The sequence below is a fragment of the Stegodyphus dumicola genome, chromosome 5, assembly GCF_044657685.1.
Source record: "Stegodyphus dumicola isolate Sdum_Otavi_A_Nest chromosome 5, ASM4465768v1".
Taxonomy (NCBI): domain Eukaryota; kingdom Metazoa; phylum Arthropoda; class Arachnida; order Araneae; family Eresidae; genus Stegodyphus; species Stegodyphus dumicola.
The window spans coordinates 202,037,928-202,058,123 of record NC_140772.1 but is presented as its reverse complement, the minus strand read 5'-3'; the positions used below and the strand labels follow the sequence as shown (position 1 = coordinate 202,058,123).

Here is a 20,196-nt window from a genome sequence, read left to right as displayed (position 1 = left end):
ACTGTGAAAGAGAATTAGGTAGTTAATGCCTTCATGATCTAATCTTCAAGATATCCACGGTTCCGTCAATCGTCAATCTATGTGAACAACCTGGAATCAGCAAGTCAACTACACAGAATCGTGCCAAAACAAGTGTCTTACAAATTTTAAATGTTTTAAGTCAAAATCCATACCTCGAAATTTAATCCAGCTTATGTGGTGATTCAACAGCGATATGAAAACCTGAAAAATGAATCGAATCAGACAACTGCTGAGAGTGCTTAAAAATGAAATCTAGTGCCAACCTTTAAAAAATAATTCAGCGTTTGTTTATACTCGTAGTAAAATGACGAATGTTTTCCGAGTGCTAACGTTTCAAATCATTCCAGTGCTTTCAAGGTCATCGGACTGCATACCTTGATCTTGCTCATATGCGAATGAATTAGGATATTTTCAAGTTAAAGGATTAAATTTACACTTGAAGTTAGGTGCCAGAAAATTATTTTCACTTCTGCTTTTGCGGAATTGAATCCACATTGGGAACTGATATTTTTGTTAATAAATTGGACATTGAAAATGTAACACTGTAATATGAAAAAATATAATTTAATAATATTAGAAATATGAATTCTAATAATTTAGTAAAGTGAGTAAAGCAGTCTTACATTTTAAACTATTTTAGGGAAGGCTATTAAGTAAAGTTTTTATTTTCAATTTATATTTTTGAAATATTTTATTTCAATTTATATTTTTGAAATATTTTATTTCAATTTATATTTTTGAAATTTTGTTGAAAATTCTGAATACGAATTTTATAATTATTCTAAAAACGAAGTGGATATAAAAAATAAGTGAAATTAGTACAGATAAGTAATATGAAAATATTGTAAATGCATGTTAATTTATGGATGATTGTATGTTAAGTATAGAGTATGTTGAGGGAGTACTTGTTCCAAAACAGAGGTCTATTATTACTTCTGTACAGTTGTTCCTTTTACCCTCTTCATATAAGATAATGTTGAAGGATCTCATTTTATGATTTAAGTGTGTAGAGACATTAGGACGTTTTTTTGGGAAGCAGGCAAGATGACAAATGAGCAATTGCCTTCGCCGGGAATCGAACCACGGACTTCTGGAGTACCGGCCCGGCGTGCAGAACCACTACACCACGAAGGCACGCTAGGAAGGCGGGAGAAATACCTTATAAGTGTAATTTGTTTTATACTATTATTATTATTATACTTTTTTAATTATCGAATGTATTAATGCAGTTCACAAAGTCCAGTTACCTTATGCAAGGAACGGAGGCCTTTTCGAGTAACTGTCTAGGCACCCTGAGCCACCAGTGCAGAACACACTGGTTATCTCAAGAGGACAGCCCTAATGATGATACGTTTGTTGATGGGTATGTTTGTTTATAAGTATAGCGAGGCCTTCTAGTTTGGTAAAATCAGGAATTACAAATAAAAGATAATAACGGTGAAACCACAATTAATAAGATTTACTTTTAATGAAATTAGGTTTATATATATGGTAACAAGGATACCCTGATTTTCGGCATCTCTTAGTGCCTTTTGTACACTCTCTAAAATATTGTAACATCATTTTCGCATGTCCCGCTACAATACTTATAGTGTGAATCCCGATCAGACGTAACAGTGGTCGGTCAATTTCAACATTTACGATAGAAATTGGAATCATTAATTTATATGAAATAACGTAAGTATATTTTGCATGACAAACTTTCATAAATTACGGATAAGAGATGGAGGATTTGGGGGGAAGAGATAACGTTAATTCCCAGTTTTTCAAGAAAGACAGCAGAAGCTATAGACGTATGACCGGATATGACTGTTTGCAAGACCACTTCTACGGAATTGGAGTGGTGGATTCCTCAAACAGTATTTTGTGTGACTCCCATCAGCTTATGAATTTTGAACATTTAAATAATTGTATTGCACTTTCTCAATATGAGGATATTGCTAAAAATCCCATTAACTAATGGCTTAAGCGCTAATGTTTAGCATTTGTAAAATAAATAAATTAATAACTTAGCAGTCATAATTTTAGCGATCACAGTTTACTCACACAGAAGTTAGGGAGACTTTATATTCTGACTTAGACGGTTTTCACGTTTATAAAACAATGGAGGAGGACATAACAGGTTAAGTTTGATATTTTTCAGCTTAGCCAAATATCTTGCCTCTCTTGTTTTTCATTTTTTCTCAGGACAAGATTTCTTAACTGTTCGGTACTTTGATTAATATTAATATAATTTACGACATCCACTGATGATGTTCCAGCGGTCCATTAACTCATATGTTTTGATTGATCACTGACAAAATAGATTTTCAAGGTATACCATTTATATAGGTATAAACTTAAAAGATTGGCATTACGTCTTCTTCCCCTTCCTCTGCTATAATATATAGCTGACTATGGTTAAATGTTATAGGATGCGCCTGTTAATATTATTCATACATTGTGTTCGGAAAAAAAGGTTGCAGGCTTTTTTTACTTAAATATTGATACAAGTTAAGCTGTTCGAATTACAAAATTCCCCATAATAAGTTAGCATTATTATAAGACCGTTTTCAGTGAAGTGGTTGTGAATGTTGTGAAAATACCAAATCCAATATTTTACATTATCTTCGTAGTGTAAAATTTCCAGTTAGTAAAATATTATAATATTTTAATAAGGTAAATAAAGATATATTTCCGTTCAGAACTCTCAGAGATATTAGTGAACACATTTAGTTTACATGACATTACTTTCCAATGCATATTTGTGATTCGAAATTAAACATTCCTAAAAATATGCTCAAAATTTCGAAAATTTCGGAGAAACTACGAAGCAAAAGTTGATAGTTTACAGCAATTAATATTCCGTCTATTTGGTTAAAATCGCACATTAATTTAATTGAAGCCAAGTCAGAATAAATATTAATTATTATATAATATCTCTGGGAATTTTCCTCGTGAAAATAAGAAGCGTTTTGCTTAAAATTAAATTTTTAACTTATAATAAAAGATGAACAGACTTGACTTTTTGTTCTACAGAAAACATAAGAAAACAAATTTGGACCTTAATTTACAAAATCTTCCTATCTCTGTGCTGAAATTTTTCTCATACAGTTACGCACATTATTTTAGGTAATTTCATAATAAGAAGCGCATGTTTAGGATAAATATTTAAAGAATTAAAGTTTCAAGGCCAACTTAACCTATGATGGTTTTTCAACTTTATTTATGATGACTCGCCTTTAAATCGCAAAGCATGAGTAAAAATTTCAAAAAAATAATACTAATAATGGAACTTGTGGTAGATCCTTATATTCCTCGAACCTACATTTCTTTCATTTCACATGAAGAAAATTTACATCAAGGATTACCAATTAAATGTAAACCGCTTCTGTGGGAAAATTATGTTCCGTAAGAGTTATATTTCATATCAACTTCAACGTGTTTTAAATAACTTCAGGCAATCACAGATTATTATTTTTACGTCCTTGGACGTAGTAAAAGTTTTACTGTAATGGCGGAAAATTTTAGTCTGATTATCAGATTTCAAGGGAACTATCAATTTTGGCTGTTCCCGAATCCATTTTTTTTTTACTTTTTTGAGTGGCATCTGTAGGTACGGACAGAATAATTTACTCTTTATTCCAAAAAGGATAGTAAATGGATTCAAAATGGATTTTAAATGGATGTCTGTACTTAGGAAAGTATCTATTTCGCCTAACTCAAAAACGATTAGTCGTAGAACGTTGAAATTTTGCATATGGACTGTTATAATATCTAGTTGTGCATCTCCGCTTTTTATTCCAATCGATAATACTAAAGGAATATATACACGTCCTCCCCTTATGCAGCTTAAAAATCCTTACCAGGCCTTTATTTTCGCAGTCGTTGGTCATGGTCATACACTTTCAGTTACAGAAGTGTTTTAAATGATGATAATTTTCATATCTTATTAGTGCCAAACTGAAAAAAAAAATATTTTGACAAATAACGAAATTTAACTTTTAATGCGGTCTCTCAGTTCCTATACTTATATTTGGGAAAGTTTTATACCCGTTATAAGAAAATAAAGAAGTTTGACCCTCTTACGACAAGAATTGACAAAAAAAAATTAATAACAAAATTTGAAATTTTTGATGTCATTTCCAACGTACCTCGAGGGATTGGTTAATTAAGTTGGAATAATTCGCTTGAATAGGTTCAAATGTATTACAGCGTTTTAAATGATATGCAGCATAATTTAATAGGTCGTACAAGGCAGTCCAAGTGGTGTCCACATCAGATTCTTTTTCGTGATTTGACCTGCATTCTTTCAATGCATTCTGAGCTTGAAAACAAAGCGTATAGCATTTACTTTTGATTTCGCTTAAACTTCGCACCAAGAAATCTGGAAATTAAGGTAATGAAAACGGGAGAAAAATTGGACAGTTACTTACAGATTGTTGGACATGGTCGACTTCTTTTTCTTGGGACAAATGACCATGTCTTGAAATAGCTCTGAAGTGACCGAATTTCTGCCACTGCTGGTGGCCCTTGCGTAGGAATCTGTCAAAGATGATACATTGTCCAGCAGCTCCAGATCTGGTCCGTATCCGTGCCCAAGCAGCCATTCAGATATCATTTCGGGAGTAGCATTGCGAACGAACCATTGACGAGAGAAGCGGGAGTGTTCCGTCAAATACTGAGCTACCGACGATTCTCGGATATGTTCTGTGGTTGGCGTTCGAAACGCACAGTTTCCATTCGAATCTTCTGGTACTATGTCCAGTTCTGCCATTTCGGCGCCAAGTACTGCAAGTACATACACACTGCTGTAAAAATCGTACTTAACTATGAAAAACTCAAAGCACAGATAACAATAATTAAATAACAACATTTTACAACTTTATTTTAAGTATAAATAGCGTTAGTATTAACAGCGTGAGCTAAGGGGAAAGTATGTCTTTAAATTAGCAAAGTTTCATAATTAAAGTGTTATAATTCTTTACGTTTTAACTTCAGAATGTATGACTTGCAGAATTTGTTTGGAAAAGAGTTATGATTTTTTGATTCAAACTGCAATAACCAAATTTGCGGTACCTTAAAGCAAATTCTCGAAAATATATTAAAGACTATAAATTATGCATTTGCGAAAGTTGAGACAATTCATATATATCTACCGTTTCAGATTTTACGATAAAAGAGCTTCGTGAAATAAATCTGAAGCTTTAAAAATTCAAGAGATTTTATCCGTTGCGTTAATTAAAAAGAAATTTTGGCCAGAAATTATTTTGTTAAATTTCATTAGTCCAAAGGAGCCCCTGAGGGACTATTGTTCCGTTTTGCGATTTTGCGTCGAATCACTCTGAATGTATAATTCACTTTTCAAACTGTTGCCACCAAATATTATCGGGCTGTATTTGAAGAAATTATAGTTGAAGAAATTAAATAATAAAGAATCTGCATAAATGTATGTATGTTTCTTGCACTGTGATAAAACAACGGTACCTAGAGCCATCCAATTTTGAATGACGTAATCCTGCTGCGAATATAGACATCTGGAAGCCCAAATTTGAAATTTGGAATTTATTTTATTATCGATTTCCTATTTTGTAAAACTTTAACGAATTTTTGATTAACAAACTCAGGGATTTCAAAGCGAGCAATGGCAACGTTGTACAGAAAAAAAAAAAAAAAAAAAAAAAAAAACAAAAAACAAACATTTTTATATCCAGCGCGCAAGACTGTGTATCAGAAGTTCTAAAGATATGCTCAATTGAAAATTATTTTGCTATTGCTCTTGAAGTGAATTTTATGGTTTAAGTACGAAAAACATGATATTTAATAAATAAAGGTAACACACAAAATGTTAAAAAAAACGCCTTTTTGGACGTAAACGTCTGAAACTTTTCAGTTTTTTTTACATGTTTTTTTAAATTAATGTTCGTTTTTATAGAGAAGATAGGTGTTTGCCGCCCAACCGGGACAATACTTAGCGACGCTGACTGCTGTACCGAAGAGCCCGGGTTCGAATTCCTGAGAAGGCAGGGATATTTGAAATGTATAATGTCTGTGCAGCATGGGAGCACTCTTAATATGCGATGAGCCAAAAGTCCTCTCTAGATGTTGCTGGTAGGGGAAAAGGAGTGAGAGAACCCCGGACCCAGCTTCCCCAGGAAGCTCTCTGTCAAAATTGGGGGCGGAACTGAGCAAAGTCGTACTGTCACCTGTATGATGTTCAAGCCTCTTGCCAACGACACGCGCAGTCTTGCTGTCCTTGCCATGATATATTTCATGGGCATGTTCTGATGTTACATTTACACCGAAAGTGACAGCTTATTACTAAATTCATTTCAGTTTGACAGCATAATTTCCCACTATGAGCGTTATTCTCCCCCCCAGGTGGGAGCTAAGGTAATTTAAGTATTGACTGGTCTGGGCATTAAACATCATCATGATAGTTTAGCGAAGAATGGGCAACAGGAGAACACCTGAAAAATTCGATACCTAAACACTTTTGAAAAAATATATTTATACATTACTTGATTATATAAATATTGGGTTGCCAAGAAAGTAATTTCGGTTTGCACAAACAAGCGTTATATTCATTTTATTGTTCTTATGTCAGTCTTATATCATTTTTCTTTTGAGGTTTGGCAGCTACAGTCTTATATAATTTTCCTTTTGAGGTTTGATACATTTAAGTTGCTACAGAAACAAACTGTGGCTTTCTATAAACTGTTAGATTATGGTCAGTTTTAACAAAGGGAGCAAAAAAATACATTTTCGATATATTTTACTTTTTTATTTTCATAAAGTCAAGAAGGTGGCTGAGGCTCACAAAGACATATGTGAATTTTATTGCGCTAATTGCTTAACAGAACACATGTGATAGAATAGGTTTAAAGAATTTCGTTCAGGAGAGTTTTACTTGAAAATGACCAGTGTTCTGGCCGATCTTTTGAAGTCTATGGAGACAAAATTAAAGCCGTAATTGAATTTAATCGTCATATAACTGTTCGAGAGATTGCAAAGCGGTTAAATATATCATACACAACAATTGGAAATCACATAAAGTGTCTTGGATTTGTTAAGAAGCATGAACCGCATGAACTGAAAAAATTGACTTAACACAACGAATCAATAGTTGTGATGCGCATTTCAAACGTAATGCAACCTACCCTTTTTGAAACGAATTATCACTGTTGATGAAAAATGGATCGTCGACAATAACATTAACCGAAAAAGATCGTGGTCCAAGCATGATGAATCAAAACAAATCATATCGAAAGCTCAAGTGCATCAGAAAAAGATCATGCTGTCAATTACGTATAGGATTGCAAATGTGTTGTGCATTCTGAGCTGCTACTAAGTAACCAAATAATCAATTCAGATGCTTACTGTAACAAACTTATGAAACTGGTGGAAGCAATCAAAGAGAAAAAGTGGCTAAGGTGGGTCGCACAGCTTCACCACAGGTCCGCGGTTCGATCCCGGGGGTGGGCAAGGTTGACTTAGCCTTTCATCCCTTGAATGAGTCGATAAAATGAGTACCTAGTAAGGTTGGGGACTAAACACCGAGGGTCCTGCGACAAGCTGACCACTTGCCCAGGGCATATGCTGGTGCACTACGGGGCCCAAGGTCAAGAAAGCAGATTTCGGGGCACTGCAGGCCGTGGCCCACTAGGGCTGTTGAGCCACTGAGTTAAGTTTAATCAAAGCAAAACGGCTAGGATTGGAAATTCGCAAAGGAATCGTATTTTGCTACCACAGTGCGAGGCCTTACGCATCTTTTAACAACACGTATGAAATTCTTGAATCTTAGTTGGGAAGTGATGTCGCATCCCCCTTTACAGCTTACAGTATTTTCCTAACAATATCTTACATTAAATGCCAATTACGTTTTTTTAAAATTAATTCCTTAGGGACCGCCATCATTTTGAAGATCAAAGCATCTTTAGCAGAAAACGTTCTTTTTAAGAATCGGTTAATTGGGCAAAGTGGTCTATCGGCTAAAGTCTGAAAAACCTGATAATTTACCGTCAGTTTCTAGTCTTGGAGATTGAATGGGTTTTCACGCTTTTATTCATGCATTATGTAAATGTCAGCCAGTTTTCATTAGAAAGTGTTAATGACAGCCAAATCAAGATAGTAATTAAATCTCAATGTAAAAATTTTTTTTCAAAACATATTTAAAAAAAAGGGAGGAATGCTAAATCATTTAAATCCACATTGTTAAAATATAAACAGAAAAAAGATATCCTTCTATTCAGGTACCCTAATATGATTAAGCAGAATTAAATGAATAATTCTGTCAATCCAGCAAAGCAATCAACGGTTACATACCAAAGGAGAGGGATACCTTCTTGAAAAATTTCTGATTTAGCACAGATGCTTTAAATGCTTCAAGGCTCTCAGTTTTTTCATAATAACATATATATATAAGAGGGTAAAATGAAAATTTTTAGTTTTTGATACAGGATAGCCATTTGGTTCTAAAACAAAGCTTACAAATCATTGAGTTGGATTGAAAATATCATAATGGGCAAACCAGGCTATTAATCCTGGAAGTGAGAGAATAAATAATTAGAGGTAATTTCAAAACAAAATGTAGCACAAAAACCAGTTCACAATCCTTGTGAACTTTTTCAAGGAACTGCTAAAAAATTTTCAACGGAAGTTTTAGTAATTTAAACAAAATTTTAGTACACATTTGTGCTAGTTTTTATCAATCTGCTTCAATAATTAATGAGCAAGCTGTCCTCTATCGAAGAGTATCAGTAGCGGGCGCAGCCCAAATAAAAAACAACTATCGAAAGGTAAAAAATTCAATTAGATTTTACTTATATCATTCTTACAGAATTTTAATTACATTGATGACACGCCTGTGTGTGTATGTCCTGCAGCTACATACTCCACTTGACAAATTAGCTACAATATATAATGAGAATCTGTAAAGACCAACATTTTATGGAATGTATGCAGTACATTATACGAAAACATTTTATACAAGTAATAAATAAAGAACATTGATAATCAATTAAAAAATCGATTGTTATCTATTGTAAAGCCCCATGCTGGTTGCTAATTGTTGACAGCAAATTTTCTTTATTGAGCTTAACTGGTGGCTCTTTAAATGACCAGGGTAAAAATACTTTCAGTCAAAAACAACCAAAAGAGCCGCCCAATAAGTAATAGTGGTTAGCGTCGTTGGAGGCTGTGCCGAAGGGCCAGGGTTCGAATCTTAGAGACCGCATGGATATTTGTAAATGCTTAGTGTCCGTGAGGCATGGGGCACTCTAATTATGCGGCCAACCAAACGTCCTCTCGAGAGGTTGATGGTAATGGAAGAAGGATGGGAGACCCTTGGACCCGCCCCCCCGTGGTTCTCTCCATCAAAATTTGGGGGCCGAACTGAGCTAAATCGCGCTGTCACCTGTATGACGCTCAAGGCTGTTGCCAACAACAAGCTTAAATTTGCGCTCCTTCCCACGAGGAATTTTGTGGGCTTGGGCTGACTACAGGTCAGACAAGTGAGCATTAATAACAACTATCAAAAGAAACTTCTGATTCTTGTCGAGTCTGTTCCCGATGATATACGGTAAGGCTTATATCATAATTTTATATCACTTAGATACTAATTTTCTACTGAATAGGATAGTTATGCCTTGTAGATATAAATTTAAAAAAGTTGATTCTTAAAAGTTAAAATTATGGAAAAGTAAAACTGCAGCTAAAGTTTACAGTTACATTGGCAGTGTAGATATTAATTTAAAAAAGTTGATTCTTAAAAGTTAAAATTATGGAAAAGTTTACATTTACCTTGACAGTGTAGATATTAATTTAAAAAAGTTGATTCTTAAAAGTTAAAATTATGAAAAAGTGAAACTGCAGCTAAAATTTACATTTACCCTGACACTGTAGATATTGATTTAAAACAGTTGATTCTTAAAATTATGGTTATGGTTAAAATTATGGAAAAGTAAAACTGCAGCTAAAATTTAACATTTACCTTGAATATGTAGATATTAATTTAAAAAACTTGATTCTTAAAAGTTAAAATTATGGAAAAGTAAAACTGCAGCTAAAGTTTACAGATGAATTTTTATTTACAGTAACGAACATAATGCAACATAGTAGAAAAATTGCCACTTTCAATAAGTTTTTGAAAGATGTTAAGTAGAGATGAGGGATACTATCGTATCTGTCAGAAAATGTTGTTAGCTTTGTAGTGGAATGCCTTGCATTATTTTACTCAATTGTTTTCCCTGTTTTCTGTCATATTTCTTGCAAATTCTTTTTTTTTTTTTTTTTTCCTCAGCAACTTCAGCAGTTTTTGGTAACTTATAATGTTTATTTATATTATCTCTAAATGAACAGATAACTTTTTTTGCAGTGCTGTTAGCTTTTGTTAAATGTTTAGAAATAATGAATTATCTTTATAATTATCATCGAATCAACGTACTGTGACTTGTTCGTGTGTTAGTTCGTGACTTGTTATATACAAATAGAACTAGAAATTTGCAATTTTGTATTTAATTTATTTATTTCGTTTTAAAATTTCTTTTTCATTTCCGTTTGTTATTTAGAAAAAGGCAACTAAAAGGTTTTCATATAAAATATGATTTGGGGTTTTTTAACCACTTGGGAATAGATCACACTATTCTTTGAATTCATCTGCACTGCACGTTCGTATTACAGTCGTTAAGAATTAATAAGATTTTTCCCCCGATGGCGGACACTTGCCCATAACGGATTGGCCTCTACTAAGTGATGGCCATTTTATTGTAGAGGCATCTAATAGGCGGCTACCGTTACCTCCTATGATGAGACAGATAAATTTACATCCTTGCCTTCTCCGGGATTCGAACCCGGACCCTTTGGTATCGCAGTCATGCATCTCTAACCAATAAACCGTCTGAACGGCTAATAAGAAAATATTTAATTTAGTTTCTATGGTTTCCGCATCAATAAACTTAAAAGAAACTAGAAGTGCCCTAAAATGTCTATTTACGATAAATATCAATAAATAAATAAATAAAGCAAAAAATCTGAATGCTTTCAGATTTTAAATTAACGTTTATTATTTACTAAATATCATGTTTTTGGCAATTGAAACATAATATTCGATTCAACAGCAATATCACAAAATATTTAAAAAGAGAATAGTGTTAGAATTTCCGATACACAGTCTCGCGCGTTCGAGATATTTTTTTTATAGTGTTGCCATTGCTCGCTTTGAAATCCTTGAGTTTGTTAATCAAGCATTCGTTAAAGTTTTACAAAATATGAAATAGATAATAGAACAAATTTGAAGTTCCAAATCTGGGCTTCTAGATGCCCATATTCAAGTGGAGGCCTACGTTACTCAAAATTTGATGTCTCTAGGTACCGTCATTTTTCCACAATGCGAGACACATACATACATTTATGCAGATTCTTCATTCCTTCATTTCTATAAATATAAGGCAGGGCTCTAATATTTGGTGGCAACAATTTGAAAAATAAAACGCCGTTTTAGAGTGGTCGCCGCAAAATCCTAAATAGTCCTTCTGGGCAAATTGCCTCTTTGGGATAATAAAAATATAGTAAAATAAATATGTAATACATAATATATTTTTTATGGATTTCTTTTTATTATTTAACAAATAATGAAAAAGAAATTCATAAAAAAATAAAGGATACAATAAATAAAAATATATTATTTTATTTTTTTGAATATATTATATTATTTTTTGAAACAAAGTATTTCAATAGGCAGTTTTATACAAAACGGGTACTGAAAGGAATGATCTGTTACGTAAAATTAAAAAACTAATAAATATTTCAAATATTTTACTATGTGTTCCTAATTGGGAACACCGGCAAGTACCGGCTAACTATTGAAAGGGCAAATATAATTCAAAAACTCTCAGTTATTTTTTCGTTAAAAACAATTCATTAATATGACATTTTCATAGGAATTTTTAAATTACACATTCAAAGACACTAAAAAGGTCTGGTATTTAAGCAAAAATATTACAGCGCATATCAACCGAATTATTCAAGCAAATAAAACTGCATTTAATAATTCACAGGCAGAGTATATAAAATGATTTCTTAATGAGAAGTCAAATATTCGGCTAAAATTATCACACTTTTTAAAGACATAAAATAACTGGGAATTTATTTTATATTTACTTACAGCAGGTAGTTGAAGAATCATTAAAATCTTGATTTTCCACGCACCGCAATAGCTTTACCAAACGCATTGTTAAGTATATTAACAGTTCCAATCAACAAACACGTCTTATTACTTACAAATTACGCTGGTCACTTTAAGCAAGAAACTTTTCGCATCATTACCTCTGAGGATCCCAGAGTGGAGCACTTCATGACGTCACTGCCACAGTTTCGAAAAATAGTGTCAAGTGTAAAGAGAGTTAGCTTTCTGAAGAAGACTTTATACTGTAGACGACTGGTCAGTATTCGGTTGAGTTATTCGAAACTCAGAAATGTCTGGACAACAGCGATTTATATTGTGCACTCCGTTTTGAAAGGGGTGCATTGAACTATTTTTAATCTTTTCTCTTCGATGCCGTATTGTATCGTATATAAACGAAGAGGTCGGCAAGATGGCTGTTATTTTTAGGTACTGTAGTGCTATTTTGGGTCTATGTGAGTGACGCATTTTAGCCCTGCTTAATTGAGGGGTGATTCACGTGTGCGATGTTTACTTTCCTTCAGATTTAAAAATTTCGTCATGCGCTGACAGTGAAACGTTATTTTTTTCGTAAACAAGTGTCACGCAAAATATCTGTTATAAAATGAACTGCGAGAAGTATACTAATCTTAATTTTCAATATTAATAACAGTTATCAAGTTTCAATGATTCATCAGTTTCAATGATTAATAACAGTTACACACAAAAGTATCTCAATAATTATAATTATCTTGAAGATAATTTGAGGTTCGGCATCAGGTGCACTGAGAGTTGAATAGGTTTTATGTTCAAATTTTTATGAAACTATACTTCGTTCACTTCCAAAGATCTCTAGTAATTAAGAAATAAAATTAGCTATTAGGTAAAACAGGTCAAATTAGGAAGCATTCTTATAAATATCGTCCAACAATTAAGCGGTTATAAGCGGCAATTTTAAACGCATTTGTTCAAAAACAAAATCGTGCATTAATTTACATTATATGCCTATTATTATTCCTGATGGCATATCAAAGTAGGTGCCTTGAAACATACCCGCGGTGCTACAGTCTATTCTTTCTCACTTGATTAAATACACACGCAAAGTTGTATTGAACAGAAACACAATGTTCCCAAGTTTTTTGAGAAATTATGTCGTCTTTGTTGCCAATTCACTACTTAATTTCTCATATATTACTTCCACTCAAGATGAAAGTAATTGTAAATTCTACTGTTTTTTGTTTTCTGAGAATTCTGGGTAAATATTAAAAATATAATTTAATTTAATTAAGTAAAGTTAAGTAATATATCATCGAATAAAATGATTAATTGATAGCCAGCTACATAATGAAGTTTTTGCAGTATGCAAATAATTTTATTCTTTGTTTAGTTTATATTGCTGCAGTTCATAATTAATTATGCTATGACGTTTAAAAAACACCGGTTTATGTTAAATTATGTTATGTTCTGAGAAAGCTTTTCTCGAGAAAAATTCCAGCTCACATTACTGAATTTGAATACTGCCGTCAGGAATTTTTAAGTTAATATCTCTACTTGATTACTATTTAAAAACTTTGCTCTTATTAACATTTCTAAGCGTCTTTGAAAATTAATAACTATGTCCTAAAGCTTTATGCTGCATATGAATTAAGATTATGAGCTTTAAACCTGCTTCTAGAAATTTTATGAGGAATTTTTTAACTGTAATATTTTTATGATAAGTACTTGTATGTTAAAGGAAGAAATGATAATCGAAAAAAATTGATTTCGTATGTATGCTTATAATTAAAATCTGGAATTTAATTAAATATTTACCCGGTGTCTCTGCAGTACAACAACATATAATAATAATAATAATAATAATAACTAGCATTAGTTATGTTTCTGAAGCACGCCAGGTAATCGGAAATTTACATATTTTGTTAGCTCAAAAAGGTTAATGGTCTTGAAACACGATTTTACGTTATTTCTTTTGAGTCTTTTGTCATTCGGAAGTACCTAAGATTTCACTCTTTCACATTTAATCCGTCTGTTATTAATTAAAGAACTAAACTATTCGTATTTAAAAAGCAATATATATGCTAATTAAAAATATTATTTTTTGATCTATTTGATTTAAATAAAAATACATTTGGCTTATAATTATGTAATTAAAAACTTTAAATATTTTTATGGAGTTAAATTTCATATTTTTCTTTTTTAAATATATCGAATATATGTAATGCTTCCATGTCAGTATACATCCATATCCATGGAATATCCTAAAATTGTATCGCCATTCTCACTGTGCCAACTCTATTAATGATTTCTACAGATAACTCATATTAAACTTTACAAGAGCTCTTTTGTGCGATCGTTAAAATTTGAACCTTTTAAGATTTCATTTTCATTTTCCTTTTATTTATTTATATTACTATTCTCGAAACTTTTAGTTTCCGTAACTTGTATTTTACCGGGATTTAGAAGATAACAATGCATATCAAGCTTTAGAGGGCTGTGTTTTATATTTTCTAAATTATATAATTAATTTCATGCTTTTGTTTGCAGGATAGTAAACTGCCGGAAAAAATGGGGCAGTTGTGTAAGTCGATGTGCTGGACTCAAGACACTAAGAATGCTGTTTCCCTGAGATTTACATTGTAACTCTTTGTAACTTAAATGTGTAATTATAACGCCCTTAATTGTAATGTTTTATCTTAATTGTGTTTTGTTAATTAAAACTGTTTTAAAAAACAAAGTGAGTCTTTTTTTATGGTAGTTTTGGTTATAACGAGTAGTTTTTAAAATTTAGCTCTCAAAATTTTAGCTCCTCAATGTAAATTGAATTTATTAAATTTATTTGATTCCTTCTTCCAATAATTAATAATTCCTTCTTCCATAATTTAAAATTTAGGCTTAGTATAATTCGTAATTTTTTTTTATTATTTATGTTGAAATTTTGTATTTTTAAATACTTTTTATACATTTTTCGAAATTTTTTTTTATTATAACCTATAAACTTTTTAACATCATTTTAAAGTATATGTACTTCTAGGCATAGCTGAAAAAAAGTAGAGTTTTTATTCAAACTTTCTAAGATATACATGAATTTACATATTGGCGCGTTTTGAAATTTGACATTTTTTTAGCCATAATAACGCCAAATGTGGTTTACGCACTTTGTGAAATGTACTTGAAAGTATGAATGATGACTTTTTTTCCGCTCGTCTATAATGAACAAATGGAAAGGAACATAGGTTGCTATAAATTAAAAAGTTCGCCAAGTAAATTATACGTGTCGCAATCGGAAAAAATTGCGCCTAGATAAATTTTTGAATTTCTTAGTAAATTTCGCACCAAATTTGACAAAATTTAATATTTAGGCATAGTTAGAATCGAAATATGGAAAACAAATGGTATGTTAATTCAGAAAAATGCCGATTTTTTTGGTCAAAATACATATGTTAGAGTAATGCTATATATAAATCTAATATATTTCCTAAGTCGCACTTTCGAGACATGAAAAACGCAATTTGAACTCATTATCAGTCGGCCCAGTAGAACGGGTGATATAAAACTGTCCCTTTTTAGTCCAAAAACTAAAACGTTTTGTCCCTGAAGGACTATTGTTTTCGTTTTGCGGTTTTACGTTGAATCACTCTAAATGTTCGTTTCACTTTTCAAACTGTTGCCATCAAATGTTAGAGTCCTGCATTACACTTGAAGAAATTAAATAATGAAAAATCTGCATAAATGTATGTCTATTTCTCGCATTATGATAAAACAACGGTACACAGAGCCATCGAATTTTGAATGACGTAATCCTCCTACGAATATGGGCATGTGGAAGACCAAATTTGAAACTTGGAATTCGTTTCATGATCGATTTCCTATTTTGTAAAAACTTTAAGGAAATTTTGATTAACAAACTTAAGGATTTCAAAGCGAGCAATGGCAATACTCTACTGAAACCGTTTTATCTCCAGCGTGCGGAACTGTGTATCGGAAAATCTAAAGATATGCTGATTATTTTGCGACATTACTATTGAATAAATTTAAGTGCAAAAAAAAAAAAAAAAAAAAAAAAAAAAAAAAAAAAAAAAAAAAAACATGATATTTAATAAACAAAGGTAACACACAAAACGTTATAAAAACGCCAACGCCCCATTGGACGTAATCTGAAACCTGTAGATTTTTTTTTCCGCAGTGTACATGGAGACAACACAGGTAAGCGAAGAACCTAATGTTTATTATCTTTAATAAAAGGAATATTTTCTTTAGGTACAGATAAAGGATAAATGTCCGTGACTATAAAAATAACTAAAGAAAAAGTTCTGATATTCATTCATGTGTTTCAGGGAAACAAATGGTAACGATGATCACGTCTAGGTTAAAGTCCACTTTAACAATAAAAGAACGAACTGACAGTATTTATCCGCAGACACTTGAAATTCGCAAAACAGATTTTACGTGTTGTTTGTTATACGACAGACGTTGACCGCTACCGTATTTCCGCACTTCAGTTAGCTGCTGGCACCGTTAGTAAGATGTACTACATCAACACAGGTTTTTACCTCATTATCAGAATTTCAAGCGTTCCCGAGTTTCCGGCAGTAAAATAAACGCTCATTATGACTGGTTTTCAGCACTGGGCAGACGTAAACGCGTGCAAGCGATATCCCAGAATTTGATGCAGTTATTCCGTTTTTATGCCAAAGCAAAGGTATGGTGTATAACTAATGTTAAGTCCATAATATTCATGGAAAACGGAAGTTTGAGAACCGTTGCCTTATTATGACATTTAACCTTCCTTCGATATTAGTTATTTTATCTTTACTGACTATCCGATATCTATCAAGACAAGGCCAGTGAAGTACAAAAGACTTACGTATTCCTAACTGTTGATAACGACTTCTACTGCAGTTAGGGAATTTTATACTACTAGCGGAATTACTCGAAGGCAGTTAAGGCAGATTGAGAGTAATACATCTAAGAATTGAGAGAAACTGTAATGTTTCTCTAATACCGATGCAAAAAATACGATTCATAGTCATACATTTTTCCCTTTGACGCGATATGAAACCAACATAAAAATTGCGATAGAAAAATAAGATAATTCTCTCAAATTATATCAGCAACAATGCCACGCAGATTTTAATGATTTTCATCCTTCTAATCAAATGGTCGTAAAAGCTCAAGTTCCATCCAATATTTCACCTAAATTCAATTTTAGTCGATTAAATGTGGCATAAAATGGATCATAATTGATCCGAAATTAATAATGCGAACAAATAAACAAACACACAAACAGACATTCTTCTTTATGTGTATAGATTTTGTAAAACTTATAAATAACATCTACGATTTGAAAGCAAGCGGTAGCAACACTTTTCGAAATAAAGCATTTTTATCTCCAACGCCCGAGACTGTTGCCACTCGGAAAAATGAGTACGAAAATTAGCGCTTTCAAAGTTTTTAATTAGTATTCCGGCTGATTAAAGTCGTAAGAAGATAAGAATAGTCGAAATGGCTTTCCAAGAATTTTTGGAATCGGGAATAATGTATTTATTGTTTGGCAATGCTATTTTTATTTCATCGTAAAAGTTAGAAATTTTTTAATAACAAACTCTAGGATTTGAAAGCGAGCAGTGGCAACAACTTTCGAAATAAAGCAGATTTTCATCTAGCTTGCGAGATTGTTGACACTCGGAAAAATGAGGGTGAAAATTATCGTTTTCCCAGTTTTTAATTAATATCTCTGATTTTAGCTATACGTTTTTGGAAACGAATGGATGCCGACCTTTTCGAGGACCCAGAACAGAATTGTAGAAAGTTTGGTAACGATAGCTATAGTAGTGATTGAGTTATTAGAGGACAAACACACAGACTTTCTTCTTTATATATATAGATAACAGATACATCAATTTTTAGAATATCGATCAATAACAGGTGGAAGAGGATAACCCAATCTGAGTTTTAAAATCAGGCAAAATTCTGCATTTTTATGATCTTGAATTTACAAAGGTGTTTCAAAATTTAGCTGCAGATTTTATTTCATTAAATACAAATCTACCGCAAATAATAATCTCAATAACAATACAGTATCATTATCTCATTTATATAAAGCAATTAAAACTTTAAATTATAAAAGCTCAATTGTAAACAAAATAAAATGATTAATTATTGTTGCGAAATAATTTGCAATATCATTCAAATTCAGAAATTCAGAAAGAATAATCATTAAATTATTTAATTCTATTTAACGTTACTAATTAGTTTTTTATGAAGCTCAGTAACAATATATATCTAGTGGTATCGTTTCCCAAAAAAGTAGACAATTTTATGAAAATTGTTTTAGAAGTAAACTTAAAATTAAGAAGAAAGATTTTTCTTCTGGAAGAGTTAGGTTCAAGAATTTTTCAGTTTTCTTTAGAATAAATGTAGAATTAGTAAAATATCTCTGACTTTTATTACGTTAAACGGAGGTCCGCGCTTTTATGTACAGAACTCTAAACTTAAGTGTATTCGTAGTTAATGTTTTCTGGAAGCTAGTGTTATTTAACAGTCTGCACAATTAGTAATCGCCAAATGAGTAAATTTTGATTGGTAATTGCTCCCTAAATTTTAGAAATTTTGAAGGATTTAATTTCGATTAAACGCTGTGCACTAAAAAGCGATTAAATCTGCTGATTTATTCTGTAATATCTCCCCCAATTTTACACTCAAAAATATTTTTGCATCTAACTTGTTAAAGTCCAACAAATAAACACAGCTAGAATTTTTTTCTTTACGGAAAACATGTAATAAGTTACATTTTATAATTATATATTCCTCTTAGCTTTGGCACTGAAATTGCTGTCGTAAAATTCTTCACTTTATTTTGAGACATTCAGTAATTAGACATACATGGTAGGATCTTATTTTAAAGAAATGCAGCCTTTATGTACTTTTCTTGTATTTCTGCATTAAAGGTTTATGCATCTGAAGAGACAGCAGATAATTTTCATCCATAATAGAGAAACTCGTCTCAGATTCTCTAGAAATACATACAGTATTTTTCATAAAACTCGCGTCATTAAACATCAAAATGTAATCTAACTTGAGAGCTGCTCTGAATAAATTAAACTACAAGACTACAAACTATTCTGTTGTTGAAAATTTTAACAGGAACATTTAAACTGTAATTCTAGTTTTCTTATCACTTTTAGAGTCTAAAATTTCTGGGCAAGAAATAAATACTGTTGCGTACGTACGGGTTTGTAATAGATTGAATGCACACAGCTCCGCTGATAGGTTGATAAAATTTAGTTTATCAAAAGACACATTTCAGAGATTTGAAACTTTCCACCAAAATAGCCGTACAACGTTTCACAATATGACAGATTAAAATCAGTAGTTACAGTTCAGATTACTATGAACGTCAAATACAACGCAGTACAAACGGCAGCTAAAGAGAAAGCTACTCGGAGATATCTCAATACTCCGAGCATTATTAGCTGAGCTAACAGCTAATAACAACAGCAACATGCTCTCGCCAAACTTATATAGTTTTAACCCGGCTACCAAGATATTTCTAGTAATGCTTTCCGAAATTACTGGAAGGCAATATGCGGGTCGAATTACGGTTACAGCTAATATAGTGATCAATTACATTTATTTAATTACAATAGCTATTACGGTGATACTGGGACCGAACCCAAATGTCGCCAAATAATAGCCAAGTTTGTCGACTTTTAGCGACTTCCCGCCAAATTTGGTGATGAAAACTAGTTACCAAAACCGTTGCCAGCTTGGTGATATCTCGCCAAATTACCGAGATACCCATTTACTCAAAGTTAAATGGAATTGCCCCTGTATTCTTAATTTTCTAGCATAGCTCGTCTCTTCAAATTTTTCATGTTACATCATACAAGAGAAATACTTATAATTTCACTAAAATTACCTATCTAAGTACAAAATTCGTAATAATATTTTTCTTTGCCACGAATGAAACATATTCTACAGACGAACATTTTATTAAAACCAAAAATTTAACTTTTTTTTCCCAGTAAAATTCGATA

At 32.1% G+C, this 20,196-nt stretch overlaps 1 protein-coding gene across 3 annotated transcripts in view; it reads right to left on the bottom strand.

Annotated features, from left to right (window-relative positions):
* LOC118187679 (cGMP-specific 3',5'-cyclic phosphodiesterase-like) overlaps positions 1-20,196 on the bottom strand; it is an 883,923-nt gene that overhangs the window by 561,357 nt on the left and 302,370 nt on the right. For 2 of the 3 annotated variants that reach the window (XM_085817555.1, XM_085817557.1), the window contains one exon: positions 4,437-4,791. In XM_085817555.1, coding sequence (XP_085673681.1) covers positions 4,437-4,777 — 341 coding nt within the window. In that variant the 5' untranslated portion in view covers positions 4,778-4,791. Of the gene's footprint in view, positions 1-4,436; positions 4,792-12,163; positions 12,291-20,196 lie in introns of those variants that run through there. The other variant, XM_085817554.1, reaches the window with a different exon arrangement.